This window comes from Phoxinus phoxinus (assembly GCF_949152265.1).
Source record: "Phoxinus phoxinus genome assembly, chromosome: 5".
NCBI lineage: Eukaryota > Metazoa > Chordata > Actinopteri > Cypriniformes > Leuciscidae > Phoxinus > Phoxinus phoxinus.
The window spans coordinates 22152141-22179995 of NC_136880.1; the positions used below are offsets into that span (position 1 = coordinate 22152141).

A 27855-nucleotide genomic window follows, 5' to 3' on the forward strand; every position below is an offset into this window, starting at 1 on the left:
TTTTGTTTTGTGATTTAGTACTATTGACCCACTTCCCAGCATGCACTGGGACATGAACCCCAGGGTTGTTGCTGATTTTGTTGTAGGCTTAGTAAATTTCTCTCATCTTGTGACCTCAAAATTAATTTATTTCTCTATACTTAAAATGAGTTAGTTGATTGTTACCCTTGTCTGCGGCAATTTAACACATTTTATACAGTAGGTGACGTGTTGTGATGTTCCTTATTAGTTTAAGACAACAATCTCTTTGCTTACCATGATATTTCTCAATTTAAGATTGCATTAAATAAAAATGTTTTTATAGAGGTTAAGCTATTGCAGCTTCCAACGGTTCTTCCAACAATCAGTTGTTTTATCTAAAGGTAGGCCTAATTGTGCAGTTTTAGGTAGTCAAATTCACTCAAAACTTTACTTAATGGAAACTGTTACCTTTATTTTTTGTGTGTTTTATTGACATTTATACATGTTAGGACTCATCAAAAGCTGCTCTCTGCGCTATTAAAGGCTATTGTTTAAGGGAATACATTTGTGTCACTTTTGATGTGAGGCGGGAAATAGATTATGCATTATCTCAGGCCCTTTGGGTGTACTAGTTCATCTCGGCATTCGTTAAGGCAGGACCCTGCAGACCTGCTGGGTTATGCTCTGCAATGTGTGGCCAGTATCTCTGACAGGTCATTATTGGCCATCATGCTGAGTGACGGACTGCAAGGACCGAGCATGCATTCATTTCTTTTGCCTTTATTGAGGAAGAGAAGCTGCTTTCTCAGGTTTCCTCAGACTGATCAGAGAGAAGCAAAACGAAGTAGCCTACACTGCGTTTAAAATATCACAAGGATTTGTGCTGATGCGTGAGATACAACTGTAGTCCATTACTGGACACACAGCTTAAGAGTACCAGTGGTGTTGTTTTAGTTCAGGTTTAACTATTGTACCTTCAATTTTTATATTTATATTTCATTTTAGACTTCATATTTTTATTTATGTTACTGTTTTTTTTATGTAGGATTTCACTGCTTTTAAAGTATGTAGGGTAAGTGACTGGAATTTGGAATTGTAAGTTATATTAGTTCTTAATGATGAATAATACTCTATTTCTATATATTTGGCATATGGATAAATTAGAAATAAAATGTTTGCAACTGGAGACAACAGGATGAAACCATGTAAAAAAATGACAATAGTAATAACTTGCATGCAGCTTATTTATTTCAATATCATTATTTAAAGTTTTGAGTCTGCGTGAATGGCCATAAACGGGTCTTCTTCCGCGTTGCTGATTCTGAAGGAAGCGCGTCCATCTCCTCCAACCGACACCTGTTTCCCTGTACATCTGCCACTTTCCTTCTCACCAGAGATCACATCACAGTAGGTGCCTCCTGGCAGGCCGGTGTTCAGGGTAGCATTCAGCTCCCTAGAGCACAAGTGAATATTATAGATTATATGCTGCTGATAACAGCGACAGTAGCTACATCCACATCACACACTATAGATAGATTTAAATACAGCATATCTCTAAAAAAATCTTCTGTCATATTGTACCTTTCTTTAAAGAACATATTCTTACCAGTCATCATTGTTGATGACAATGAACCCTCGGTTACCACGGCTGAAAGAGATCTGGTTGCTTCCATTGTCCCACCAGTTGGAGAATGGCTGTCCATTTGCAACATTACGGAAGCCCACCATGTTTCTGTGGAGAAATGTTAGTTTGCATCATACATTCCCCACCCTTACTTTAAAATCTTACTTCATAATTATAATGATTGTAAATTCTGAAGTACACTACAGTTCAAATTTTGGTATCAGATTTTGTTAGTTTTTTTTTTTTTAAATAAGTCTCTTAAGCTCATCAAAGCTGCTTTTATTTAATAAAAAAAAAATACTGACCCCAAGCTTTTGAACCGTATATAAGACATTTTGAAACTATATAGGAACTCACTTGATCTGACGCCATCTGTGCTCACAAACCCAGCCGTTTCCACAGGTAGAGTCAGAGTTGATGGTAACAGGTTTGGTGGATCCATCACCATTGCTGGGAGGTCCTATCCAGTCGTTTTGGTCCTGAACAATGAAAAAGTGTAAAATTATGAATCCTTATAAGACATATTAGCATTTGTTTTCCCACTTGAGCTTAAACATCTACCTGTCCATTCACAATGTTGCGGTCCCACCGATAGCTGGACATTACTCTGGTAAATCCGTACGGGTGGGCCAACATAAAGGCCACAGCCATTTTGTAAATTCTAGAAAGAGAAGGATTATAACAGATGAAAGGAAATTTGATATTTTCATGTGTCATCATGCATATGCTGCTCTGTAAATTAAAATCATACAAAGTTGTACCTGGCATCCCAGAATGTCACAATAGATGCACCTCCAGCACCATGTCCTCTCTGGTTATCGTGATTGTCAGTAAACACTACAGCTTTATCAGAAGCCATGAAGCCCCAGCCCTCACCCCAGTTCCTGAAACACAAATCTTAATCTGTTTAATCTTTTTTTCTATGTTTTAGTTTGCAAAAAAGCTAATCATTCAGAGCCAGAAGTTAACATTGAGTATCTTTCATTTAAGACATATTATCAGTTACTTTTTTGTTACACCATAGTAAATATTTTAACAAAAAAAAAAAAGACGTGTCTCTGGGCAACAGCAGCGGTGCTTCATTCCTGAATGAGTGGTGAAGTGACGAAGTGAATGATTCAATTTCTCATAAAATGGTCACGCATTTCATTCCTGAAAAAAATCAGCTCTGTGAATGAATCGCTTAAATGAATCATTCAATTTCTCACAAAAAAAACAATAAATGTTGCTGCGTCTCAATTCGCCTACTTATAGTACACCCTAAAAGTATGTACTCTCTTTGTGAAGAAATTGCTGTAGCACGTTGATCTGCAGTCGTGGGTCGCAGAGAACTCCCTTTATATTAATTCATAATGATGCATTTAAACATTAATGGCCAAACGGATCTTTATAAAAGTCCACATTGTTATTGCAGATGAAATATACCACGGATAAAATTAAATAAATATTGTTTTTTATCAGGTTGAACTTAGATTAGTCACTCAAACCTTTATCTAAACCTCTCACCGTCGGCCGTTTTGTAGTTTAACACTTTTTTGTAGTTTGGTGTTCCTTCCCCAAAGCGCAAAAGGGTTGTGGGCAATATTAGCCTTTAGAGTGTGCACAGATCCACACTTCGAAAATCCACCAGGAATAGTACACCATCCAGGGACTTCTGGCATGCTCTTTTCAACATACTATGCTTAGGGACACACTTATTGTAATCTCACATACTTTTTAGGGTGGATAGTATGGACATTGATACGCAGGGCCTCATTTGTTTAGTTCCTGAATAAATCAGTATATTAAACGAATTGGTTGAGTGAATGATTGAATTGCTTACTCAAAAACAGTCACTTGTTTTGTCTCTGAATGAATCAAGAGTTTTGAACGAATGAGTCGAGTGAATTATTCAATGGTTAATCATAAAAACAGTCACTTGTTTAATTCCTGAATGAATCGTTTGTTCAAGAGAGTTTTAAATGAATCAGTTGAATTAATGAATCCGTGATCCACACATACAGTTACTAGACTAAATAAGACATCTACTTCTGTAACAATGTAACCTTCAGAAAGAGTCAGTGAAAAATTCCCGCCACTACACTGTTTGTCTGGAATGTGCTAAGTAGAGTGATACAGACAGCGACAAGTCCCAGTGCTGTTGTACTGCATGTTTGGAACTTTGTTTGACCAATCAAATGGAGGACTGTTGTATAATTAATAGCAATGCAAATCCACAGCTTGGCTTACTTGAGGAAGGATAGTTTTTCTCCGTTCCATTTGCGGATGATATTGCCCAGCTTGGCACCGTACTTGAACTCAGTCACCCTTCCAACTCCAGTGTATTCATTTGATGTAATGGGCTCCCCACCTAGATCGATAACCTAATAACATGCCCAATAACAAGTAAATCGCTATTAAATATTTTGCGACCTTTACACTGAAGTTCCTTTTGGAAATGAATGGAAATACCTCTTGGAAGATAAAAGGTTTGGAGCCAGAGGGAAACCACTTAGTGTTCAGATTGTTAAGACGGCCATAGACAGCAGAAAGATCACCAGGCCACATGTGCTTGCAAGCGTCCACTCTGAATCCAGCCACTCCCATGTCAATCAGCTTGTTCAAGAAGCCGGCCGTCTTACCACGCACATAGTCCTTCTCCAAAGCCAAGTCCAGAAGACCAACCAGACGACAGTTTCTCACCTGCCATCGTTACAGTGCTCAGATTTGTAACACCAAGACAACAAGAGATCACACTGCACAATAAATTGGTTGTAATGAACACTTAGACTTCAAATCATCTCATACTTGGTTGACATCCTGGTAGTTCTCGATGTTTCCACTGCCAGTGTTGCATTTGCCATCATTGAAGTCCAAGTTTGAGTATGGAACTGTGGGGAAGTCCTTGTTGTTGGCATTGAAATATGAGCCACAGCTTGAGTGGGTACCAGATCCACCACCCGCTCCACACATGTGGTTGATGACTGCATCAACGTAGATGTACACCTACAAAAACAAACCGCCATGAATTTTCCTTGAGAATAATACAGCAATAGGCTAGTTGTACTCTGTGTAAATAATAGCTGCATTTACCCCAACATTGTTGCACCTAGTGATCATGTCTCTCAGCTCATTTTCATTTCCTGATCTGGAGCACAGGTTGTAACCGATTGGCTGATATCTCTGCCACCAAGGGTGCCAGGGGTTTGTGACAACAATGCTCTCACTCGGAGGGGAGATCTGAAATGGGAAATTGTTATATTTTGTTATTACTATTATATATTTGTACTTATAAAGCACAGGAAATTAACAACTGCAAACTTCAACGATGTGTTTAAAAATACCTGAACTCCACCAAAGCCATTTGGTCCGAGGTAGCGCTCACACTCCGCTGCGATGTCGGCCCAGCGCCACTCAAACAGGTGGACGATGGCAGTTCTTCCACTTTTAGTGTTTGGGTTGAACTGAGCGAGGCTCAGCCCGATCAGCGTTGCCAAGATTAGAAGCTTCATCCTTCCCTGGTTCAGAGAAAAGCCTATAACAAAACCTAGGCTCATGTGCAGTTTATATACAAAATGACATTTTTCCTCTGGCCAATCAGGGACCTCAAAGGTTGGAGAAAGCCACTTTGAACTGCAGGTGAAAAACATTGACTATTTCCCATGGTACAAACTAAAAATACAGACTTCTTTAAATAACCTTATCAGCATAAACATAGTTATAAAACACTGTTAGGAATGAAAAGTAACTTTGGCAAACTTGACACCACAAGGTTGAGACTGTAAGCTGTAAGTTTTTCCATTCAGACTGCTCACACTGACTTTTACTGCACAACTGCTTTGAAACAACTTGCAACATTGTATAATGTGTTATATGAATAAAATTGGCTTGATGAAAAAAGGAGCAAAACATGCAGGTTTGGCTGACAGTAGAAAAAACAAACAATTGAATCACATTATGCAATGTGCTAGTTATGTAATGAGCTAGTTATTTAATGAGCTAGTTTTTTTATTTTATTTTACAAATATTACGAGAAAATAAATACATATTTTATCTTTAATCATTATGACTTAAACAATCAATAACTCTTACTGACATTAATATACATTTCTCATGTTTAATAACCAGAATAAACAAAAAGCATTTGCTGAAAAGTGCTTAACTTTTATCTGGAACTGCTCTTTAATTATACAATTCACTACTAGAATTGTTTAAAGAAGACAGTGTGATCCTTATTACTTACAATGTAAAAAATCTCAGAAATGTGAGATATAAACTTGAAATTGAGAGGAAAAAGTATTTATATTACGCAATTCAGATTTTATGACTCGCAATTGCTAGTTAAATCTTGCAGTTCTGTCATTATAAATGATTCTGCTTCTATACTGGATATGGGAGATTGTTGTCCTTGCACCAGGCCTCAAGCAATGTCCCCTCTACATTATCTCAGGGAACCAGTGCCTCAGTAACCGGAGCTTTTTTATCATCGTTTCATATTTCTCTATTGATTTTTGTATTTTATTTAAAACATTATCTCATAACATTATTTATTCCAGTGTAATTGCATGCATGCCACCTCTGAGCTGCATTAAACTGTGTAAATACATCTATGCGGCTTGTGCCACTGCAGTGTAAAGATGCCTTTTGTTGATACTGATTACATTTTTATTGAAATTATTTATTTAGTTTACAAATTTTATTTATTTAATTACCAATTTGTTTGCTTTATTTATTATATTAATAATTAAATTAATAGAACTTCCAGAATTTGACTAAACGTGACAGCCTACATTTAGGGTTAGAACTTAGAAACATTTTGTCTTTATAAAGGGAGAAAATGCACCTGAAAATCAGTTTTAGGGCGAATATTGTCCCTTAATGGAAAAGGTGAAACTGCAGTCCAGTGGAAGAGAGGCAGTTTCTTTTTTTCTTCTTCTGATGAGCCCTAACTGCATTGCCGTCTACAAACTTAACAATGTTACCGTTCTTGTGTTTGGCGGTGCAGTTGTAGTAGGCCAGAAAGCTGTGCTGGTGGGATGACTTCATAGCCCTGCAATCCACCGCTGTTGAGTATGACAGGCGGGAAGTTCTGCTAAACAAGTTCCTCCCAAACTTTTGTTTAGAACTCCATTAGTGTGTAATTACTGTCATCGTCATCAGCATATATCATTTATACTATTCACATTGTGCTCTAGGGAGCGGACTGAGACTCTAAACATTGGCATGCCAGATGCACAGGCTTACTTCAGAGAAAGCAACCAGGAAAAAGACTTGAAAATGTGTATTTAATAATTATACAAAGGCATTCTTGAGTATTATCTTCTGAGATGTCATTGGAGTGGAATGATAATAAAAAAAATAACTATTCATAATAATAATAATTAAAGTATATTTTATTAAATACTACTGTATAATTAAATTATTATATTACTAAAAAAAGATATATATTATTAAGTAATAAAAAAAATCTGAGATGGCATGGAATAATACCGGTAATATAAAAGTCATTATTAAATAATTTCATATTGTAAGTTAATATGATCTGATATGGCATTAGTGTGTAGTAATAATAATAATAATGATGATGGTGATAATAAAAGTCAATAATACATAATTGTAAATGTATTAAACTATATGATTGTTCCACTTTGAAATCATTATTATTATAATTACAATAAGTATTATTGTTTATAATACTAATAATAATAACAACACTTGTTTATATTGCAAGCATTAATAATTATTTAAAGTACCATTTCATGTATTTCAAATGAAGAGATGTGATCTGTACTGGAAAAAAAGTAGGCAAGTAGCTTACATTATCTTATGAATAAAGGTGAAGCCATTATTCAAGAGAATATTTACATTATCTTTATGATAAATGACATATTGTGACATTATGACATTATCATGAAAGTCATCTTGACATTTTAGAGTGACTGCTATAAATTTGCTGTGTGTTGATTTGCTATGTGTCATTTACAATTTATATTAAAAATAAATGACTCTTGCTGTCAGAATGTGAGAAAGTGCACCAGCGCCACCATGAGACAGGAGATGGGGTTACAGACTGCACAACACATCTTGAAGTGATCTTAAAGACATATCAGAATATTTATTTCATATTTCATTTGATTACACATCTGTGAACTTTAAATCCAGTTCAAACGTATGAATGAGAGTCTGCAGTGAGCAAGTTAATGACTAGATGGCATTTAAGGACGATGTCAAACTCTGTAAACACCCATTAGTTTGAATCACACACAAACAACAGCATCCATCAGTCAAGTGTTTGTTGTGAGATGACGGGATACACATTGAAATTAGTCCAGGACGGTCAGCAAGTCCTTTTTATGTTATCCCAAAATGTTTGATCATTTCCAGCAGTTATTTAAGTGTCAGTGTGTTCCCTATATTCACACGTGCAATGCTGTTTTTCAGTTTAGCGAGGATTAAATTATTATTTCAAAATGATTAGGGCACACTGATATTATAATAATAACATCACTTTGTTTTTGTTAAAATTGCTAAAGGGTTGATGTTATGCTTTATATGATCTTTTTGACAAAGTTATATAGCATTACAGTATGACAAAACAATTGAATCATATTATTTGGCTTAAGACGGATGGTAAATCTGTGTAAATGAGGGGAATGTGCAAGAAAGGGGCTGAAGCATGCGCTGGTGGATGGAAAGTTATCCACAAGACAAACGTACAGATGGAATCAATTTAATGATCTCGTTTCATAGTTGTCAGCGGGAAACGCTAGCAGAAAGACGTAACTGAGGGGAACATTCCTCTCTTTTTCTCTCTGTCTTGTCTAAATATTTGAGCACATTATTGATGAGGAAATATCGGTTTCTTGCATTTCACTTTCTTATAACCTTTACAAAATTGTGGCTCTTCATTTTTTGTAGTGTGTAGTCTCTCTATCTCTCTCTCTCTCTCTCTCTCTCTCTCTCTCTCTCTCATGAAATTGACCACTCAAATTGTGTGTATTGTTATCGTACAACCCTAAAACAAAATTAATACAGCCATTTTGTAAAATAACTGAAAACTGCTGTCAGCAAATTGACTGAATGAAAAAAACTAAACGCATTAACTCTCACCAAACTCTTAACTCTCAAATGAAGTGACTATATTAATGACAATATTATCACACATTAAAAGGTAAAAAAAAAAAAAAAACATAACTCTTACAATATCACCCATTAAAGAACTGAAAGTACAAAATGTTTGTTTAATGAAACCAGCATGAGTCCACACTAGTTACATGGAAATAATTGAACCCATCTTCCTTCAACTAACTTGTCCTTCCAGACCGTATGCGATTTTTGCTCAGACTGCTTTTGCCAACAGTTGTCAGAAATGTAAAAGAACTGAAAATGAAGTAGCAAAATGAGTATCTTACAAATCCAGTGCATTGATATTTTGACAATAGGAGTGTAAGTTGGTTTCGAGAGGAAAGAGCGTCTGGAGCGAACAGAAGCTGACCAGATGATTCAGTGACTGTGGAATTTATTTGTTTTTGATCGTGGATACAGTTCACAGTATGTTCACAGTTTTGTCCCTTTTTGGTCCAACTTTCTGTCTTCGGCTGGCCTCATTCCCCTCAAACACACTGCCATAACAGTAGCCAAGAGAGGTTTCTGTCAGAAGCACTGGCACTGGCACTGGTGTTCAGTCTGCTCCAGTACTGGGACAAAAATAGAGACTCGCTTAGTACAGACAACTCAGCTTTACGTAGTCTTTAATCTCTCTGCTCGGTACTTTTAAACTGCGTGGTTAGCAGTTCTAAATGCCTTTTCCAGAGGTTTTATTTCAGCTTGCAATTCTTGTTCATTTCTCTTTTACATCTCGCTCCCTCTTTCTGAGTTGAACTAAAATAAGACACTATTCATTTCATTTATTCAACTGTATGGCTCAAAGAAACATCCATGTAAAATCCTGTGTGTAAGGAAAATGAACCTGAGGGGGGTGGGCCTGGGTATAAAGTAGGGTGCTCCAAAATTTGTCTTTAAATGGAAATTTTGATCACTCTGTGCCTTGTTTGCCAGGCATCCCCTGATAGCATGATGAACGAATGGCTATAGCGTGAATCTGGCACTGGCATGAAGGTCATGGTCAGTCTGAGGCATGATAGGGCTGCATGGCATCAAATGGTCATCTAAGGTAACCTGAACATATGTGGTATTTCACAGCCACTTTTGTGTAAACACTCAAAATTATGCTCACGGAATGTGATACTTAAAATCACAATTGTCAAGAAATATATCTTTCAGAAGTAATTCAGTTTTAAGGACATTTATCTTGTTTTAAGGATGTTCAGATATGTTGCATTGATATGTTAATATTAGTAAATTATTTAAAAAATGTTTACATCAATTTTAATATAATGTAGTTGTTATAATTTATTATATCATGCATCATATACTTTTGGCCACTAGCCCCTATCAGGTTTGATTTTTTTGCCTCTTTTTTTATTTTTGTTAAAAGTTTGGCCACCTCTTGTCTATATTATTTGAAATCAGCTGTGTATAAAAGCAAAAAGTCAATGGTATATTCCCCTTTAGATAGCTTGTGTGTGTGTGGTTAGGGAATGCCTTATGGATACACAATGTCCCCATAATGGACAATTTGCTGGTCAGTTTGTACAGTAGACAAATCATAATGTCTATGGAAAGTCCACATAAAACATGAGGTGTGTGTGTGTGTGTGTGTGTGTGTGTGTGTGTGTGTGTGTGTGTGTGTGTGTGTGTGTGTGTGTGTGTGTGTGTGTGTGTGTGTGTGTGTGTGTGTGTGTGTGTGTGTGTGTGTGTGTGTGTGTAACCATACTTTGGAGACAAGTTTACCCATAAGTGAGATAAATCTGACAAAACCTCCTTTTGGAGGTGTCCTCATTAAAATAAAACGGTATACAAATAAACAGTAAATTAAGTTTTTTTTAATGCAGAACGCTTTTTGTTACTGTTAGGGTTAGATCATAGTGTTTAAAACTAGCTGTAAAAAGCATAGAAGACTGCATAGTCCAAATTTATATAGCTTAGTAAGCCTGCGTGCGTGCGTGCGTGCGAGCGTGTGTGCGATGGTTGTGTGTGTGTGTTTTAGTGTGTTTTAGTGAGCGTGTGTGTGTGTGTGTGTGTGTGTGTGTGTGTGTGTGTGTGTGTGTGTGTGTGTGTGTGTGTGTGTGTGTGTGTGTGTGTGTGTGTGTGTGTGTGTGTGTGTGTGTGTGTGTGTGTGTTTTAGTGAGCAAGTCTGTAACTGAACAATCCAGGAAGTTAACTCTGGCATGAGGCCACACATAATTTTGATGGATGCTCTTGCAGATTGAAATTAGGAGACAGAGATGTGAGAAGGAGTTACAGTTGGAAACAGAGCTTGCGTTGGCTCTGCAGTCAGACAGGGACTCCAAGCCGCACAAAAACATATACAACCCAAATGTCCCTGTCCATTTGATCTTACAGTAGAAAAAGTACCTGAGAAATGATACACCGATGATGCAAGGCGTCTGTTGATGATGACATGGTTGAAATGCGACTTATTAATGCTGTCTTTAAAAACACCTCACGTGAACAGTCTTCACTGTCCATCAACTCTTTCCACTAGAGGACACTCCACACAATCAAATGCCATATCATAATGAAAGTGAACAGGATTGCTTTTCAAGATCTGATCTTTAGTTATTTAACATTTACAACAGACAATGAAAGGTAAGGCTATAATTCTACCAAAGAAAAAAGCATGCTGTGTCCAAAATCACATACCATGGCATGTAGCCTAACATTTAGTTTGAAACTTACTTCACGACAGTTAAAAATTATTTAAATATTTGTCTGATATAGTATGAATATGTGTAGTTTAAATAAAATTTGGACATACTACATCCGCCATGTTGTCATTGTCATGTGACTCCTGAAGTGTCAAATAGTCTCTCACATGTGAAGGCCTGCTTCCCTTTACCTGTGTACTTCGTGTTTTTGAAGTTTACGCGGAGAAGGCCTATTTGCCATCACGTTTGACAACGTTTTATCACTACCGTTTACTGGACCTATTCTACTAATAATGAACTGAGTAAATCTCCAGTGTAAGTAAAAATCACATTTTATTAGCGACTTTATTTTCATTTATTATAGACTATGCAAATAATAAATGCGTTTTACCGGATTCAGTCCATATTTAACTTGTATGCTTTTGTTGGATCTGGCAGGTTTAATCAGGATGTTATCCAGTACGTGTCTAGAAGCAGTCCTGGCTATATTTAATGAGTGTTGAGGTCAACACTGGTTCCTTTGCTTCGTCCATATCAGCAGAAAAATCCCTCCGTACAAATGCGTTGGTTGGTTATTTTCCCCGCTAGCAATATTACAGCTGCTCAAATGGAAAAGCAAATTTTTTACTATAAAATTTCTTATTGTAATTGTATTGTAATTTCAGGAAATAAATTAAATAATTCAGACATAATTGTGATGTGGGACACTGATTGTATCTTGCAGGACAAAGCTCCCAGTTTCAGGACTGCTCTCCCGTGGCCTCATAAAGTGTATTGTTTGCACACGGCGGAAGTAGTAGGTCTTCCTGGTACTATTAGCCTGCTGCTTTATGAATATGAAGTCGGACACCTCTTGGGTTGCATACTGTTTTACACCTATACTATATAGTATGGAAATAGGCATACTCAGATTGACTCAGTGACTCAGTTTGTACTAAAAAACCCACTTTCCCACTGACTCATTCGGATATGGTCACTAAGTTGACACTTGACAGACTTCAGCTCTTGCCAGGCTCTTGGGAGGTGTTTCCCAGTCTGTGCCAAGCAGTCTTTAGCTTGGCACCAGTCTCTTACCCTCATTTAGATTGACCAGACCATTTTGCGTGTCTTCACTGACACACTGAACCGCTGCTCCCCCTGACATTATGCATTTTTCATGACTACAGGGTTCCCAGGCATATTTAAGACTTTAAGACTAAACAAACCACATCTGTGCAATCTTTGTCAAGGCATTCATTGACCCACTGGCTTCGTGATTGTCCATCGCAGGGATTTTGAAACTGTATAAGCACTGCCTTACATCCAAGACCATCATTAAGCAAGTGTTGCACATATTTGAAGCAAGCTCGACAAAGCCACAGTAGACTGGAATATGGTTCTGTGGTTTCATACAACTAACTGAAGCTTCTAGTCCGTGACATCATGCCACCAATTACAGTGGTTTGATTGCAGGCTGTCGAAAAAGCATGCGCTGCTGCAGGAAAAGCAGAACATTTATCACTCGAAAGCTTTTTCTGAAAAGCTCTATGTGATAAAAGTGCACTTGGAAGGGTTTATTTGCAGTGTAAATGGACTAACGTGTGAACTTTTACAGTAAGAAAAAATTATGGCTGAATGTTATATTTGTTATTGACTACTATTTAACAATAATACACTAAAGTTCAAAAGTTCGGGGTCTGTAAGATGTTTTTTTTTTTAAACCATAAGTCTCTTATGCTCACCAAGGCTGCGTTTACTTAATTTACTTCAAAGTACTGTAATAACGGTATTATAATATATTATTACAGCTTAAAATAACTGTTTTCTATTGGAATATATTTTAAAATGTAATTTATTCCTGTGATCAAAGCTGAATTTTCAGTATCATTATTCCAGTCTTCAGTGTCACATGATCCTTCAGAAATCTTACTACGGTAATATACTGATTTGGTGCTCAATAAACATTTCTTCTTATTATTATAGTGTTGAAAACAGTGTTTTTGCCTTTTTCCTAATTTCTTTGGAAACCATGATTTTATTTATTTATTTTTTATTATTTGATGAATAGGAAATTAGTAAACAAAACAGCATTTCTTTGCATTGAAATCGGAGTGGTGTAGATAGCATTACCCAGTATTTGCAGCTTGATGCGAGTACATTCAAATATGGTAAGAAGAACATCAATGTACATTATAGAATTGTATATCCTCCCAAAAGCGGACCCACCTTTCTAATGTACAGTACTGTAAAAATCCTAGTCCCTATGGAAACACTGACATTGCTGGGAAAAGCTGATTCCACATGAGGGGATGTGTTCCCTTGCTTTTTAACTGCTTCCAGATATGCTACAAGATCCTCTGAATGCTGTCACACTTTTAAAATCCATAACATCCATAGTACAATTATTTGATCAGAGCTGTGTCCCATCTGACACTTGTCAGCAAATTGTTGGCATGGCAGCAGGCCAGTTTTGCATATGAAAATGATGTTGCTGTGTGCATATGGTCTGCTTTCCTCTCACAATCTCTCTCTATAGATTAGAGACAACATATTATAGATCAGAATTTCTGCTATGTTTCAAATCAACATGCCCATTCCAATGTCACAACTCGCCAACTTGTGTGTGTATAAAACTCAGAGGTTCCCACTTGAAAATACAACTTTGCTTGGTCATTCATGTGCTCGCAAGTCGAATATCCAATATTTCCAACTCCACATGAAGGGCACATTGGAAACCATTGGCAGCATTGCTGTAATTGGGAAATGCAGCTCGGATAGTTTGCTGATAGCTTGTTAGGTACAAAACTAAAACTGTAATAGTGATCTTTTAGTTGACAGTTTTATTTTGTTGTCAAATCTGACTTCAAGATTATTTTAATTTCAGAGTTTGTAATCTGATTACCGGTATGTAAACCACATAATATGTAGTCTGTTACTATTCAAAACTGTATATACTTTGCTATTTTTGAAAGAAATTTCCATTACTGGTCAATGTGATCTGGCTGCTAAACAAAAGAAAGATGCAGATCAAGTATTTAATGTGGAATCTGGTTCAGAAAATGTAATGAGGAATGTTGTCTTATCAATAGCCAGATGAGAAAAACTGTATCAAATATATGAGAAAATGACTCAAGCTATTGATGCTATTGGAGCTCTGTGGATCACCAGGAATGCAAATGGAAACAAAGCTTTGACCACGTTGGTAAAGACCATAATGGAAAACCTGTGCGATTTCTTTCCAGTCAGACTGTTCCATCATGGTATTGGAACCAGATGCTTGAGGACAAGTAAAGTGTCAGCTGGTGAATTGGGGAGGACACCGAGGGATCTCCTGTCTTGAGTGTGGGCATGAGGTAGAAGCACCTTTATTATCCTAATAATCCTTTATAATCCTCATTGGTTGCTGCAATAGGCTCAATAGCAGCTCTTAACAGTGATATTTGTGTGTGTGTGTTGTACTTGTTTATCTTAGTCACAGCATCATCTGTAATCTTTTTAGTTGCTTTTAATCTCTCCCATCAAGTCCCATGATACTTTTATTCAATGTTATGAGTTTTTTTTTTTCAGTTCTATGTCAAATATCCAGCATACCGCAGTTGTTTGATTTTTGCTGATGGACATTCTGTCTTTTCTCTCTGGGATGACCAGTCACCATTCCTTTCATTTTCCTTCCACTGAAAGTGATATGATTACGGTGCAGCTAATCCAGTGCATGTGTTTTTCCAAACCCTTTGGCCAGAGCTGCCTCTTTGGTCTTTAGCTTGGTTTACAGCAATAATTGGAAAGAAAATCAAACCAATATGTTCCTAATTTACGATCTCTGGTGCAGCGAGAAAGTGGCATCTTTAAGTTTCCCCCACCCCTGTATCTTATTGGCATTCTTTTTAAATATATTTGTGTAAACAGATGTTGAAAGTCTCTTGATGTTACAATTCACAGTTCTCAAATCAAGCAAGCATGAGATAGAAATGCAAGAATTATGACACCAATAATAACAATAAATGTAAACCATATTTATTTATTTATATGTATAGCTGTTATTTATTTTTGTAATAAAAATCTCTCTCTCTCTCTCTCTCTCTCTCTCTCTCTCTCTCTCTTGAAATGTAAATAAATCATAACAACATTTTGTTTCATTGTGATAATGATACACATTTTAACCCAGTTAGACATTCCATTTAACATTTTTATTTATTTTGTTATTATTATTTTTAGATAAAGTCAGGTCATCAGCTGACATTCAATATACAACCCATGTTTTTTATTTAGAATACATACAAATGTCATTTACGCCTTTTAGTTTGTCAAGAGATTTATTTAAAGCACCGTTTTAAATATGGTTTCGGGAAAAAAACATATTTATACAGCCCACAATCTGGTTTCGGGAAACAGTCGTGATTCTCCAACGATGCATCGTACCATAGTGAAGCAGCGAGTTATGTAGTTGTACGAGAAACGCACCTGAACGATGTCTGAAACTTTGTATTAATAGAACTTCTCATGTTTCTCTTAAGATGAATCACTTGTAGTATTCCTCATTTGGAAGTCACTTTGGAAGTGCCTGCTGAATTAATAAATGTAAAATGTAAATGCCGTTCTTTTTGCCACTTGATTTTTCCATTTGTTTGGTGATATCTGAAGATTCAGGATGATATCAGGCTAATGAAAACTTTTTTTTTTACAAATCACAAATAACTTTCTGTTAAATTTAGGACTGCTACATTTATTGTATAATATTGACAATTGATCACGAAACTTATTTGTTTAGCTTTACCTGATGTACCATTCGCTGAGCTCACATTTCAATAATCACTTCCACTTCAAGGGCAACACTGAAAGATCTTTACACTAGCAATAAATTATTAAATCTAGAAAACTTACTCTAGAAGTCTTTGAATTTGCAGAACTTATACTGGCCATTCTTGAACTTCCTGTTTAGTCTGTAGAAGTCCCCGGGTGAATGGAGAGTTGTGAGGGAATGGGATAATGTGTTTTCCAGAGCACCTACCTAGTCTGTATTAGAGCCTGCAGTGTAACCCCAAGTATGTACTTTGTTTACTTTTTACCAGAGATCTTGATGTTTCCAATTTCTAATTGTACTATATATATATCCTCAAGACAGATTTGGTTTGCCTCTTGTGATGTTCTTAGTCATTTGTAAAGCAAGTCCCAAGTGTGATCCTTGGTTCATCTCCTCCAATGGCTTTCCCTGTGTATCCGCACGGTCCCTACGAAAACAGATGAGACTGGCCAGTGCTAATAGATGAAGAGAGTTATCTATCACTTACAGTCACTGATGTCAGTAAATTGACTCTATTGTAGTCAAAGTTGTTTAAACAAGTCGTGTGATCATTTTAAAATGAAGAGCACTGGGAATAGCACTGCTGTAATTAATGTACTGACGTGCTGTGAACACATGCAGAGAATCTGGTGCTAATTATACAGTTCACACTGATTTATCTTAAGCCATTTTCTCATTGAATATTTTGTCATGCTTTTCATTTCTCATCAGCTTAGAAAGTAAGATTTATTTGATGATTGTTTGTACACTATGCTGTATTTCTGAGCTACAAATCATAACAAGGACAGCAACACTATTGTGTGTATTTCAAAGGGAATATATTCAAAACAAAAGGCTTCAGAGCACTGATGACATCGCTAGATTAAACCTCCGTGAAAACAGTGCTAATAAAGAACATGTAGAGACACTAAAACCACAACTTCACCGTTGTAGGCTTACTAAAAAAAAAAAAAAAAACTTCGATTCCCATAGCATTTTGTTATTTTTTTCTGACAAAACACAAAACAGTTCAACAATATACAGTATGTTTGATTCAGTAGATTCACTGATTAAAACTATTGGTTTCTACAAGTATACAGGACATGAAATTATTCAGTTACTGAACAAGTGGCAAAAGATGAAACCAAAAAGCCACAAGAGAAATAATAGCTTTCAACAAAAGCCTTACACTTGTAGATATTTAATTTAATATTAAATGAATCCCTTACCACAAAGACAGGTTATAATCAGTTCATAAGACTCTGTTGTGAGTAGAACATCTAGGGTTACGTATGTAATGCCAGTTTCCTGAGAAAGGGAGCAAGATGCTGCGTCAGCATAACCCGGTGTCTGAGGCACGTGTACAAACCTTTTTGCTCTTCTCCCTGTGGCTATACACAGTTCAGAGTTCACCTCAGGAAAGGTCTTTGAGCAAATCTTCATGGTAAGCTTGCAATACTGCCATAGTTGTCAGCGCTCCACCAGTCTACCCACCAAACCTGAATGTTGTCTGACTTGATTTAGAGGGCAAAACGGGAGCCTTCAGTGTGGAGAAGGATGTCCCCGCAGAAAGGTAATTCGCTAAATTTCCTTTCCACCCGAGGCATCCACTCATAACCCTGCTGGCTCAGCAGTGGCTCATTTGAATAACTAGAAGCTGAACCACACAGGCAGAGGGGTGTCTCCACGCACCTGACACCTAAGTGTGCAGGTCTGGGAGAAAAGGAAGTCTCATTGGAGCTGCACACTTGTGCATCGAAATTACCTTCCGCAGTATCTTGCATTGAGCCGGAAAAGTTTAAACTCCATCTGGCTGTGGCACAAGTCATAAGTTTCACCTGCTCATCGTATTCAGTGGTTTGCTGCATTGATCAGAAAACAGCTCTAATTTCTACTGACACCACGTCTATTATATCAGAATCACAGACAAGCAATGAGTCCTCGCTTTCTGTTGAAGAAACCGCTGAGCGGGCTTCCACTTCTGGAACAAAGACAGAGCTCCTCTACCAGCTCCATCTGAGATTCCCTGCCACAGCAGGGATGGGCAAACTCGGTCCTGGAGGGCCACTGTCCTGCAGAGTTTAGATCCAAACATGATAAAACTCACCTGCCTGTAGCCTTCTAGTAATCCTGAGGACAATGATTGACTGTTTCAGGTGTGTTTGATTAGGGTTGGAGCTAAACTCTGCAGGACAGCGGCCCTCCAGGGCAGAGTTTGCCCATGCCTGATCTACAGTAGTAACTCAAATATATTTTAATCAGTTCGCTAAAGTGATTCGGTCAGATTCATTCAGTGATTTGGTCAGATACATTTTCTGTAAGTTACGTCACTGAGTCAATAGGGAGGTACCATGAAAGTTGTTTTGCATGTTATGATATCCTTGATTCATTCAACCTTCGTTAGAGACGTTTTGAGTTCAGATTGTCATTACATCATTTTTATTATGTGTACCATTTCTCCTTGTTGTGAACCTGATTGTCTAGCATGCCAAACTGAATGAATGACATGCAAGCTCCTCTAGTTCAGTCAGTCAGCAGATCTTGGTTCAAGATGCCACATGTCATTCAGTTCATTTACAAACATATCGAACCAATTAAATGTTCATTCACAGCACATACTATAATGTTTTTTGCTTTTGCGAAAGTGGTTGCACGCTTCAAAAAGGATAGACAAAAAATATGATTCAGTGCATCGAGGAGCAACTTGTTCATTTGGCAGTTTTTTTTTCAAAAACGCATGAAAAACCTCTATTTTGAACAAATATTTGAAATATTTTTATTGGAGGCTTAGTACATAGTCTGTACAGTTACATTTCAGTAGTCAAAACTTTGCAATAATTGCCATACTGTACTATACAATGCATTACTGTAAAATGGGGGAAAACAATTCATACAGTATGAATGCACTACATCCTTTGATCAAGTAGATTTGACCACATTTAAATAAATAAATGGATTATATTAAGGAGCTGGTTATTCTTCAGCAATGAAATTTATCCTTAGACTGAAACACATTCCAGAGACTTGTGGTTGGTTGGGTCAGTCTTCCATAACCTACCGCACACTTTTACTGTAAGTACTGCCTACCTCACTAATTTCAGCTAATGTCAGAGAATGGTATATCTAACTGCATTAACCCTGTTGATTTCTCTCAACCAGCAGGATGCCACAGCACTAACATCTAGATGAGGATGAACCGCCATTCTCATCTCAGGCCAAGACAGAAGTCAAGACATAACCTCAAAAGCCAAGATGTAAGCAATGATCTAGAACAAGAAACTTCGAGGTCAAGGTCTGACTAAAATCAAAAGGTTTGGAGCAGCGAACAGACCGAGGTCAGAATTGACTCATGCCTCAAAACTTCTGGTCGATCAACATATAGTATAAATTCATTTCAACTGCTTTTGAAGAACAAACATCTAAAATGTCTGGCATGAGAGCGTACTTCTTTTGGGTTAAATTTGAACTGTAAGTTATAGGCTACTAGTCAAACTACTGTAATTGAAAGGTTCGGGATGTCTAAAAACAGCAAAAGTGAAGGTCATTCACTTACAATTATAGAATAATTACATAATGCATGGTATAAGTTGGATGTATGCACTGATTTCTTAATCACATGGTTTATAGATAAATGAGTGATACAAATGTGGATCCTGCTGACTATTGTATGTTCTGAACTGAATACAAATGTCTGTAAAAAAACATCTTGAACTCTTCTGCCTGTCTCAATAAAGGGGTCAGCGTATGTTTGTAGTTTTTTTTTCTTCTTCTTTATTATTTCAAGAAAATGTGAATGAAAAGAAAAAAGGATGGAGAAAATGATACATTAAGAATTTACATAATTGGCATTTACAAATGTTTTGGTAGATGTATTATCCATCTGAAAACCAGACAGAATGGTCTGGCAGTGGTTACTCAAACCGCTATTGTGGGAAAGAAATGAATGCTGACTGCATAAGGTAGTGTTATCTATCTGACACATGGAAATCTTTCCATGTTCCAACCCTCATTACTTTATACAAAGCAGGATAGTTTTATGCTTGATAAATGTATTCGATTGTGCATTTTAATACTTTTTAAGTATTAAACTTAATAATTCTGTTTAGTTCCGACAGAGTTTGGCATTTTGCCCACCAAGCATCTTTTCTTAAAGTAAAACAAGAGTTTGAACCCTGAACCCATCTTAGTGAATAACTCATTTTATACAGCATTTTAAAAGAAGATGAAGCAGTTTCTTTGTCTCAGCTGCTTTTATTGTTTCCCTCTGCATTCTCAAAAATATTTTTCATGGCCCCAATTTATTGTGGGATAACACATAATGATGGTTAATGTGTTCTGAATTTCAGTAACAATTATGGCTCTTATGTTGTCAATTATGCATCTAAACATTATCCTGTGGAGAAAGAAACTGACTGCTGAAGTGACACCACCTGTCCGATGTCTTTTAAAAAATAATTATTTTCAGACGTCTGTGCCACAGCACTCCCATAAGCTGACTCTTTCAAGATTGTTTCTTGAAGGAATTCCAAGTTGGCCATGAAGTCTCATCTGTAGTTCTCAATCATGTGGATGGTATCTTTTCTGGCTATCACTGCTTCTTGAGGAATTTTAAATGGGCTACGTCAGGCCAACTTTTGGTTTGCCTCTTTAAAATAATGTGCGTTTTTTTCTAAGCAAAATTTTTTCCTGGTTTGACTGCGATACCTGGAAGTGCCATCACACCTAGTGTAATTCCAGCATTTTAGGCTAGTGGAGGAACATGTCATTTCATCATGTCTGCAGTGAAAATTACAGACAGGACAAATACTACACTATGTAAATAAATACATATAAAACATACATCCCAAATGGTAATCTAAATGTGAGAAGTAACAAAATAAAGTAAGTTGTGAAATGCTATGGAGATAGTCCTTATCCAGTCCTCTGTCACTGATTCAGGATGCAGGATGACAATCCAGGCTAGGGGTGACTCTCTCCTCTGGTAAACCGCTGTCCCATCACCATTGTCCCTGTGTTATGATCCGTCAGATACACCTTTAGTCTAAGCTTTCGGGGGAACGGTGTCAAACTTTTGAAGCTCTCATCAAAATAATGGGCGGATCTTTCCAAGACTAGTGATTTTCCCGTGTTCATTTCTTTTTCCTCACGGGTCAGGTTTAGTCCACACGTCCAACCCTCCTAAAGACTTGAGCTCTTCAGGGAACAAACGGGTTTCCTTTTTTTTCATGAGAGCCCGTTTACCTTCAGTCTGGGAGACTGCTGGGCGGAGGGACTAAGAAGTTTGTTGTCGACGAAAACCAATTGATTTGTTTTTTTTTTGCTCATGGCAGTGCAGAAATAAATAACAATAATCTGGATTGTGGAATAGGAACGAATTTAAAATAAGACACAGTTGAGGGCGCCGGTCATGGATAAGGAAAGGTGGTCCACGAGATGGAAAACGAAAAAGTGCCTCAGGAACTCCGTTTTAAGTGCAATCTTCAGTCTGACTTTTGTCCTACAGGCTACACATGTGAGAGCAGGTAAGGAAAGGTTGAGGAGCATCGTCGCGAGCTAAGTGGTGCCATCATCAGTAGGCTAGGCTATAGACTGTGTAGCTATAATTGTAAGGGACTTAAAATGTTTGAGTGCATTTCAGCGTCAAAATATACTTAAAACACCGTATTTGCCGGCTATATATTGCGAAACGTATTGGCTGCATCTCAAAACCTTCTGAGCTGCCTACCTAGGCAGCATTTTTGGGTATCATAGACGCGTTTCGAGTTAAAAACGCATTTGTAAACAATGCTGATAAAGAGTATTTAAAATTATATTTTTAGGTGGTATCATAATGTCCAAAATGTTTGATGAGAAAAAAGTTGATGAGAAAAAAAAACGAACTCGTTGAGTAGTTAGGTGAACTCAGTGGCGTAAGTTATGATGATAATTGCATTAATATCTTCGACATACCCAGTATTTGATGTTTATTTTGAAATATATTTATATTTTATTATTTATAGATGTATTTAATTCTAGTAGCCTACATTGATACTGCAATTCAAATTAGGCATGGAACAATCTATCAAGACATATATTTTATTTCAAGGTGTGCAGCCTACAGGTATCAGAGTGGTATGCCAAAAAAGCCTCACTTTTAGTTAAACGTTTATATATATTTTAAATACCCGGTTAATTAATATAATTGGTGACATTGATCTTCAAAGTTTTACACATAGAAAACAATTTGAATGTAGGCCTTTTCACTGAATAGATATTTACTAAATAGCAGTAAGTAGTCTTCCCTAATTTGGTAACTATTATAGTTGACCAGTTCATGAGACCCCATTCATGGGACTGCACTACCCTGCACACACCAGCGAGGCACTCGAGTGCCCAGAATTAGATTGTGAAATTGTATTACTCAGACTGAGAGAGATAGCCTACCGTTTCTCCACACTATCCCAGTCCACACTAAAGACCGGTCTACTGTCAGAAAGCTACTGTAGAAGTGCTCTCTGACTTTGACACATTGGACACTTGAGTGTTTTAAATAAAGTGGCCCTATCCATAATTTTTACATTAAGTTCTCTTGTATAGCCTGCTCTAAAAAAAATTAATCAAAATTCAGGCATTGTATATCCTTCTACCTCACCTGTGAAGATCGCAAATAGTTTTTATACATTGTCTTTCTAATAGTATTTTAAAGGGCCTGGTCTCTCCTACTATAAGGAAATCCAAAATACAACAATTACCCTGTAAAATTATAAATAGTATATTCCTTTGTTGTAGTTCTGATGGCCTTTTCAGATACAGTAGCCTATGTAACATACCTCTTTCAAAATGGCTGCCTGATAATGTCTTCACCACATTGCACATCTGCAGGCCAATTTGGGAGGTGGGGGTATTTTAAAGTGAGCTTTCACATTTTTGGTTTAATAATAATCTTGACCACAACTGCATTCCATGCATGAAAGCTACTTTTTGGCTCTTGTTTTCTGGATTGTTTATTTGAACTGAAATCCATATAAGACATCTCTTACAGCAATTCACAAAGTCCACATGAGATATTGGCCACACCCACTGAGATATCCAAAAATTCAACCAATGAGGATGTAGGGCCTTTTTTGCATTTGATGTTTGTCATAGTACGGATAGGGATGATGTCAAGTGCTTGGACATTTTGCTGGTTGGATCAGATTGAATGTTATGATTTTTCTTGACTGGGCAGTTGATGTTGTGTCTCTTGTGTATTTAACAGCATTTTGACATTTCTGCCAGATTTCTTCAAGGTTTATAGTAATTTCAGAGGCTGAATTACACAGACGATAAAATATTTTCTGCTAAACTCTTTTGTCATATTTTATTGTGAAAAGTCTGCCGTGTCATTATCCATGACACTGCCCCTCCCCAAGTAGAATAAATGGAAAATACAAAGAATAAAAATTATCCAGCACTTTTAATTGTGGATGTGCATTAGGAACAATGTGGTTATTTGCTGCATTAATGGATTTTGGATACTGAATTTTTTTAAGAGCTTCTGTGAGGGGGGAGGGGAAGGGGGGGGGGGGGTCCTATTCCTGCCAATTCTCCACATCTGGAATATATGAGGCCTTTAGGTATGCAGTAATGCTGAGAGACATTCTGAAGAGCACAAAGAGACCTTTAGTTTAGAGTTTAGAAAAGAAAAAACAGTAGCACTGCAAGAGACTCGTAAGACTTACAGATTATTACCCTCTCCTTTAAGAGTTGGATGCGTTTTACTCAGACTTTTTTTTTTGTACATCTTGTTTAGAATGATAATGCTGAGGGCTGCCCTTTGTTTTGTCAGTGGGGGTTACGCTGAATGGAAACTCTTAACAGACTGATTTGACAAAGCTACATTAGGACCTGACCACATCATTAAGCTCACAAACGTGCACGGATGTAGACATGCTGAGCTTTATTGTGTGCAGCTGTTTTAAAGTTATCAAGAACCACTATCCAAAAATATGAAGCATCCTGAACATACACCACTGTTCAAAAGTTTGGGGTCATACGATTGTTTCATGTTTTTGAAAGAAGTCTTCTCACAAAGGCTGCATGGTGTTTTTTTAAATACAGTAAAATAAAAATACAGCAATATATTGTGAAATATTATTTAATGTTATTTTTTATATATATTTTTAAATGTAATTGAATAAGTTAGTTTTAGCAGCTATTGCTCGAGCAATACTCATGTAGTGTCATATGATCCTTCAGAAATCATTAAAATATGCTGATTTGGTGCTCAATAAACCATTCTCATTATCAATGTTGCAACCAGTTCTGCTGCTTAATATTTTTGTGGAAACCATATTTTTTTCCGGATTATTTAATCAATAGAAAGTTTAAAAGAACAGCATTTATAAAAAAAAAAAAAAAACTATTTTAAATGTATTCACATTCACTCTAGATTGATTTAATGCATCGTTGCTAAATAAAAGTATTAATTTCATAAAACAATTAAATCTTACTGAGCTCAAACCTTTGAACAAAAATAGTCCCTTTATCTCAGAGTAGAAGTTTCTGTTTTCAGTGCATTAGGACTTAGTTGGTGGTACATTGAGGCAAAGTTATCTGCAGGCAGTGCCATGCCGACACTATAATGTGTTCAGCATGTTCAGTAACCCTAAAAAAGCACCACCCTTCAGCTCCTGGCCACATATGTGGAACAGGAACCACCGGATCAGCACTTCCTGCACGCGCTTACCATATGGTTACAGAAAATAATGGGGAAAAAGGTCAAATTTGACTAAAATTTTTACTTGTTTTACAGAAAGCATAAAGAGAAGAAATTTCATAATATTTTTGTTCTGCTCTTGAAATATCATTAAATGTAACTGTGACGACCAAGCGTCTGAGTGACTTTTCCACTGTCTATTTTTAACAAACGCAGCTCATCGCCCTACAATGGTTTTACTGGTTTTATTATACTTTACACACAGTGTTATAGGGCTGATCTATCAAAAAAATACTTCAGTATAATTCTTCTAAAGTGCTTTCCCAGGCTTATTTGAGTGGGACAGGGTGGAAAATGAGCCCTTTTGTGATGTCAAAAGCATATGAAAATAAAACCCTGATTTGAATCCAACACTAAGGAGTCCAGAGAGAGAGTAATGAGTCTCAGCAACTAGTCATTCTTGTTTGTATGGTTTATTGTTTTTAGGCCTTTGAAAGGGATACTTCCTGTCTGCTGCCTGACCAGCAGACAAATATGTCTATTTGACCCGACTCAGAAGTTTTTGTAGTCTCTGGTAGCGGGGGAGTAAGAATAGGAGTGTTTATGTGCTAGTCATCCATTCAGCCTCTGTTCCTATTCCCTTAAACCTCCTGAGGTTCAGAGACTTCATGCAACTCGGCATCCTCGACCACAACGTTTGCAGTGGTGATGACAAACAGATGAGTCTTAGGGACACAAAGTTGTGTACGGATAATGATGGATGTAAGTAACCCAGCTGATACTCTTATCTCCCTGACCTCGCTTACATCCTCATTCATCAGTCTCGAGTGAGGCCGGAACTTTTCCTTTTCAAGGCATCAAAGACGAAGTCTAAAAGACTCAAGCAGAGCAATAAATCAGTGTGACATTACAGTGCTGCTCAGAGTCCACTTTACAGTACCAGCCTCTAAATTGCCATATTAATCATATCATAAATCTCTCAGCCTGTTTAAGCATTAGCATAGATTTGTTAAGGATCATTAGAAATGGGCCGTTTGTGGGGTGCAGGTTGAGCGAAACCAGAACCTTTCATATTTGACATTGGCAGTAGAAACATAATAAAGTGTAGTACCTGACATATTGGTGGAGTTGAGCTGCTTGTAAAGTTTGGGTCGTGCTGAGCTGCCATAACCGTAGAGGAGCATTGACCAGCACCAGTGACTTTAACTCCTGGAATGTTTGGCTTTGTAAATGGATCTGCATGTAGGGGGGTCAATTATCCCTACTGGATATTTCTTCACATCTTTACTGCTGTTCTGCTTGGGTTCCTTGTAAAAGTACAATTGCTTCATTGACGGCCACAGCACATATGTAATGGCAGGGAATTATGTACAGTAAAAGTGTCAGTCAGAGTTAGCGTTGTTGCGAAATGACACGTGTGGCACCGAGGGGGAATTTGATGGGAATTTGTTTGTTCGTATTAACAAACGTCAAGATGTGGCGTTTGTTAAATGTCCTCACTTGTTGAACGATAATTGACTGTAGATATGCTGACTCCACACTGTGGTCATTATTCAAGGCAGGATAAGGATAAGTAAGCCCTGTTGCATAAGAGAAAGCAGTCTAATTGAGGTTAACAATATGTATTGAAACTGGCTTCTTGTTTTTAAACTTGGAAAGTGTAATAAAATTACATAATAACCCAACTGTACTTGGAAGCAATTGTGAAAAGTAAATGTTTTTATCTGAGCACAGTAGCTCTCTTTCGGTCGGTAGACGTCACGTCGGTGACCGAAGAATAGGACAACCCCCCACCCCCACCCCCTTTAACTGACAGACACTAAAGCGTTATTGTTGCTGTAGACTTTTCCTCATTTCTCATCCAGCCATTTGCTAACAGAATTATGCCTACAGTTAAATTAGACAAACAAATGGAGATAACTGAACAAATATTGTGGTAACACTTTACAATAAGGTTTATTAGTTCGCATTAGTTAATGTATTAACTGACACGAAATAACCATGAGCAATACATTTGTTACTGTATTTGTACATCTTTGTTACTGTTAGTTAATAAAAATAGAGTCATTCATTGTTTGTTCATGTTGGTTTGCATTTCATTAACTAATGTTAACAAGATTTTAATAATATATTAGTAAATGTTGAAATTAATATTAACAAAGATTAATAAATGCTGTATAAGTACAGTTCATTATTAGTTCATGCTATCTAATGTAGTTAACCAATGTTAACTAATGAACCTTATTGTAAAGTGTTACCAATATTGTTTTGGTTTGATGTTGCAAAGCTACTGAAGCTAATAATGTTTGTTTACCAATGGAATTAAGAAAATGACAAACGCTTTAATCATAGCACTCTACGTTCTACCTCACAGCTGAACCCGTGGATGTGCTCAAGGTCTTAGACTTTAAAAGTTCACCTGAAGGAGTGAAGAAAACACAAGGCTTCTGCACCATCCGGAGAGGATCCAAACCAGATGTGGCCTACCGAGTGGACAAACAAGCTCAACTCAGCTCCCCGACCAAGCAGCTCTTCCCAGGTACATGATTTATGCTAATCTATGTTCTCTAATCCCTACTTACTTTTAAATAGAGGAACTGTTCTGGTTGGGCAAGGCTGTGAATCAAATGTGTGTAATTGGTTTTCTCTTGCAAAGTGACATGTTAAGTTGTTTATTTTTTCTCTTTGAAACACATCCAACAGGAAGTACATAATGTAGCTTGACCGTCTCAGTTAAATGCATTTGGACTGTTTACAGTGCTAGAAGTCTGATGCCCAGACCTTAATGAAGGAATTAAAGGCATATTTATTGTTCTAAGAAAGGGTCCATTAAGAAAGAGAGAAAGGTCTTTGGCTACTGTTTTTACCAACATAGGCTCATTGGGAAAAAAAAAAATCTACACTTTAAAAAATGTCTCTGTAAAATAATGTTAAAATACTGGCAGCAGGGACACCAGCAGTCTACTGTAATTCTACGGTATGAATACAGTGAAATTAATTAACAGCTTATTACCATAAAAATGAAATACTGTATTTTACAGTATTTTTTTTTTACAGTAAAATACTGGCTGCAGAGTTGCCAGCA

At 37.0% G+C, this 27855-nt stretch overlaps 2 protein-coding genes across 2 annotated transcripts in view; one reads left to right on the forward strand and one right to left on the reverse strand.

Moving 5' to 3' along the window:
- Window positions 1-1188: 1188 nt before the first annotated feature.
- On the reverse strand, window positions 1189-6558 carry amy2a (amylase alpha 2A). Its single transcript, XM_079612177.1, has 11 exons — window positions 6547-6558; window positions 4909-5082; window positions 4658-4804; window positions 4373-4570; window positions 4037-4267; window positions 3815-3948; window positions 2347-2469; window positions 2147-2246; window positions 1943-2064; window positions 1568-1693; window positions 1189-1414 (listed from the first exon to the last, which is right to left on the reverse strand). The coding sequence occupies exons 2-11, from the start codon at window positions 5074-5076 to the stop codon at window positions 1225-1227; spliced, it is 1539 nt and encodes a 512-aa protein (XP_079468303.1). The 5' UTR covers window positions 5077-5082; window positions 6547-6558; the 3' UTR covers window positions 1189-1224.
- Window positions 6559-21301: 14743 nt separating this feature from the next.
- Window positions 21302-27855, forward strand: part of col11a1b (collagen, type XI, alpha 1b) — an 86630-nt gene continuing 80076 nt past the window's right edge. The window contains exons 1-2 of the mRNA XM_079614493.1: window positions 21302-21615; window positions 27145-27309. Of these exons, the coding sequence (XP_079470619.1) occupies window positions 21501-21615; window positions 27145-27309 (280 nt within the window). The 5' untranslated portion in view covers window positions 21302-21500. The remainder of the gene's footprint in view (window positions 21616-27144; window positions 27310-27855) is intronic.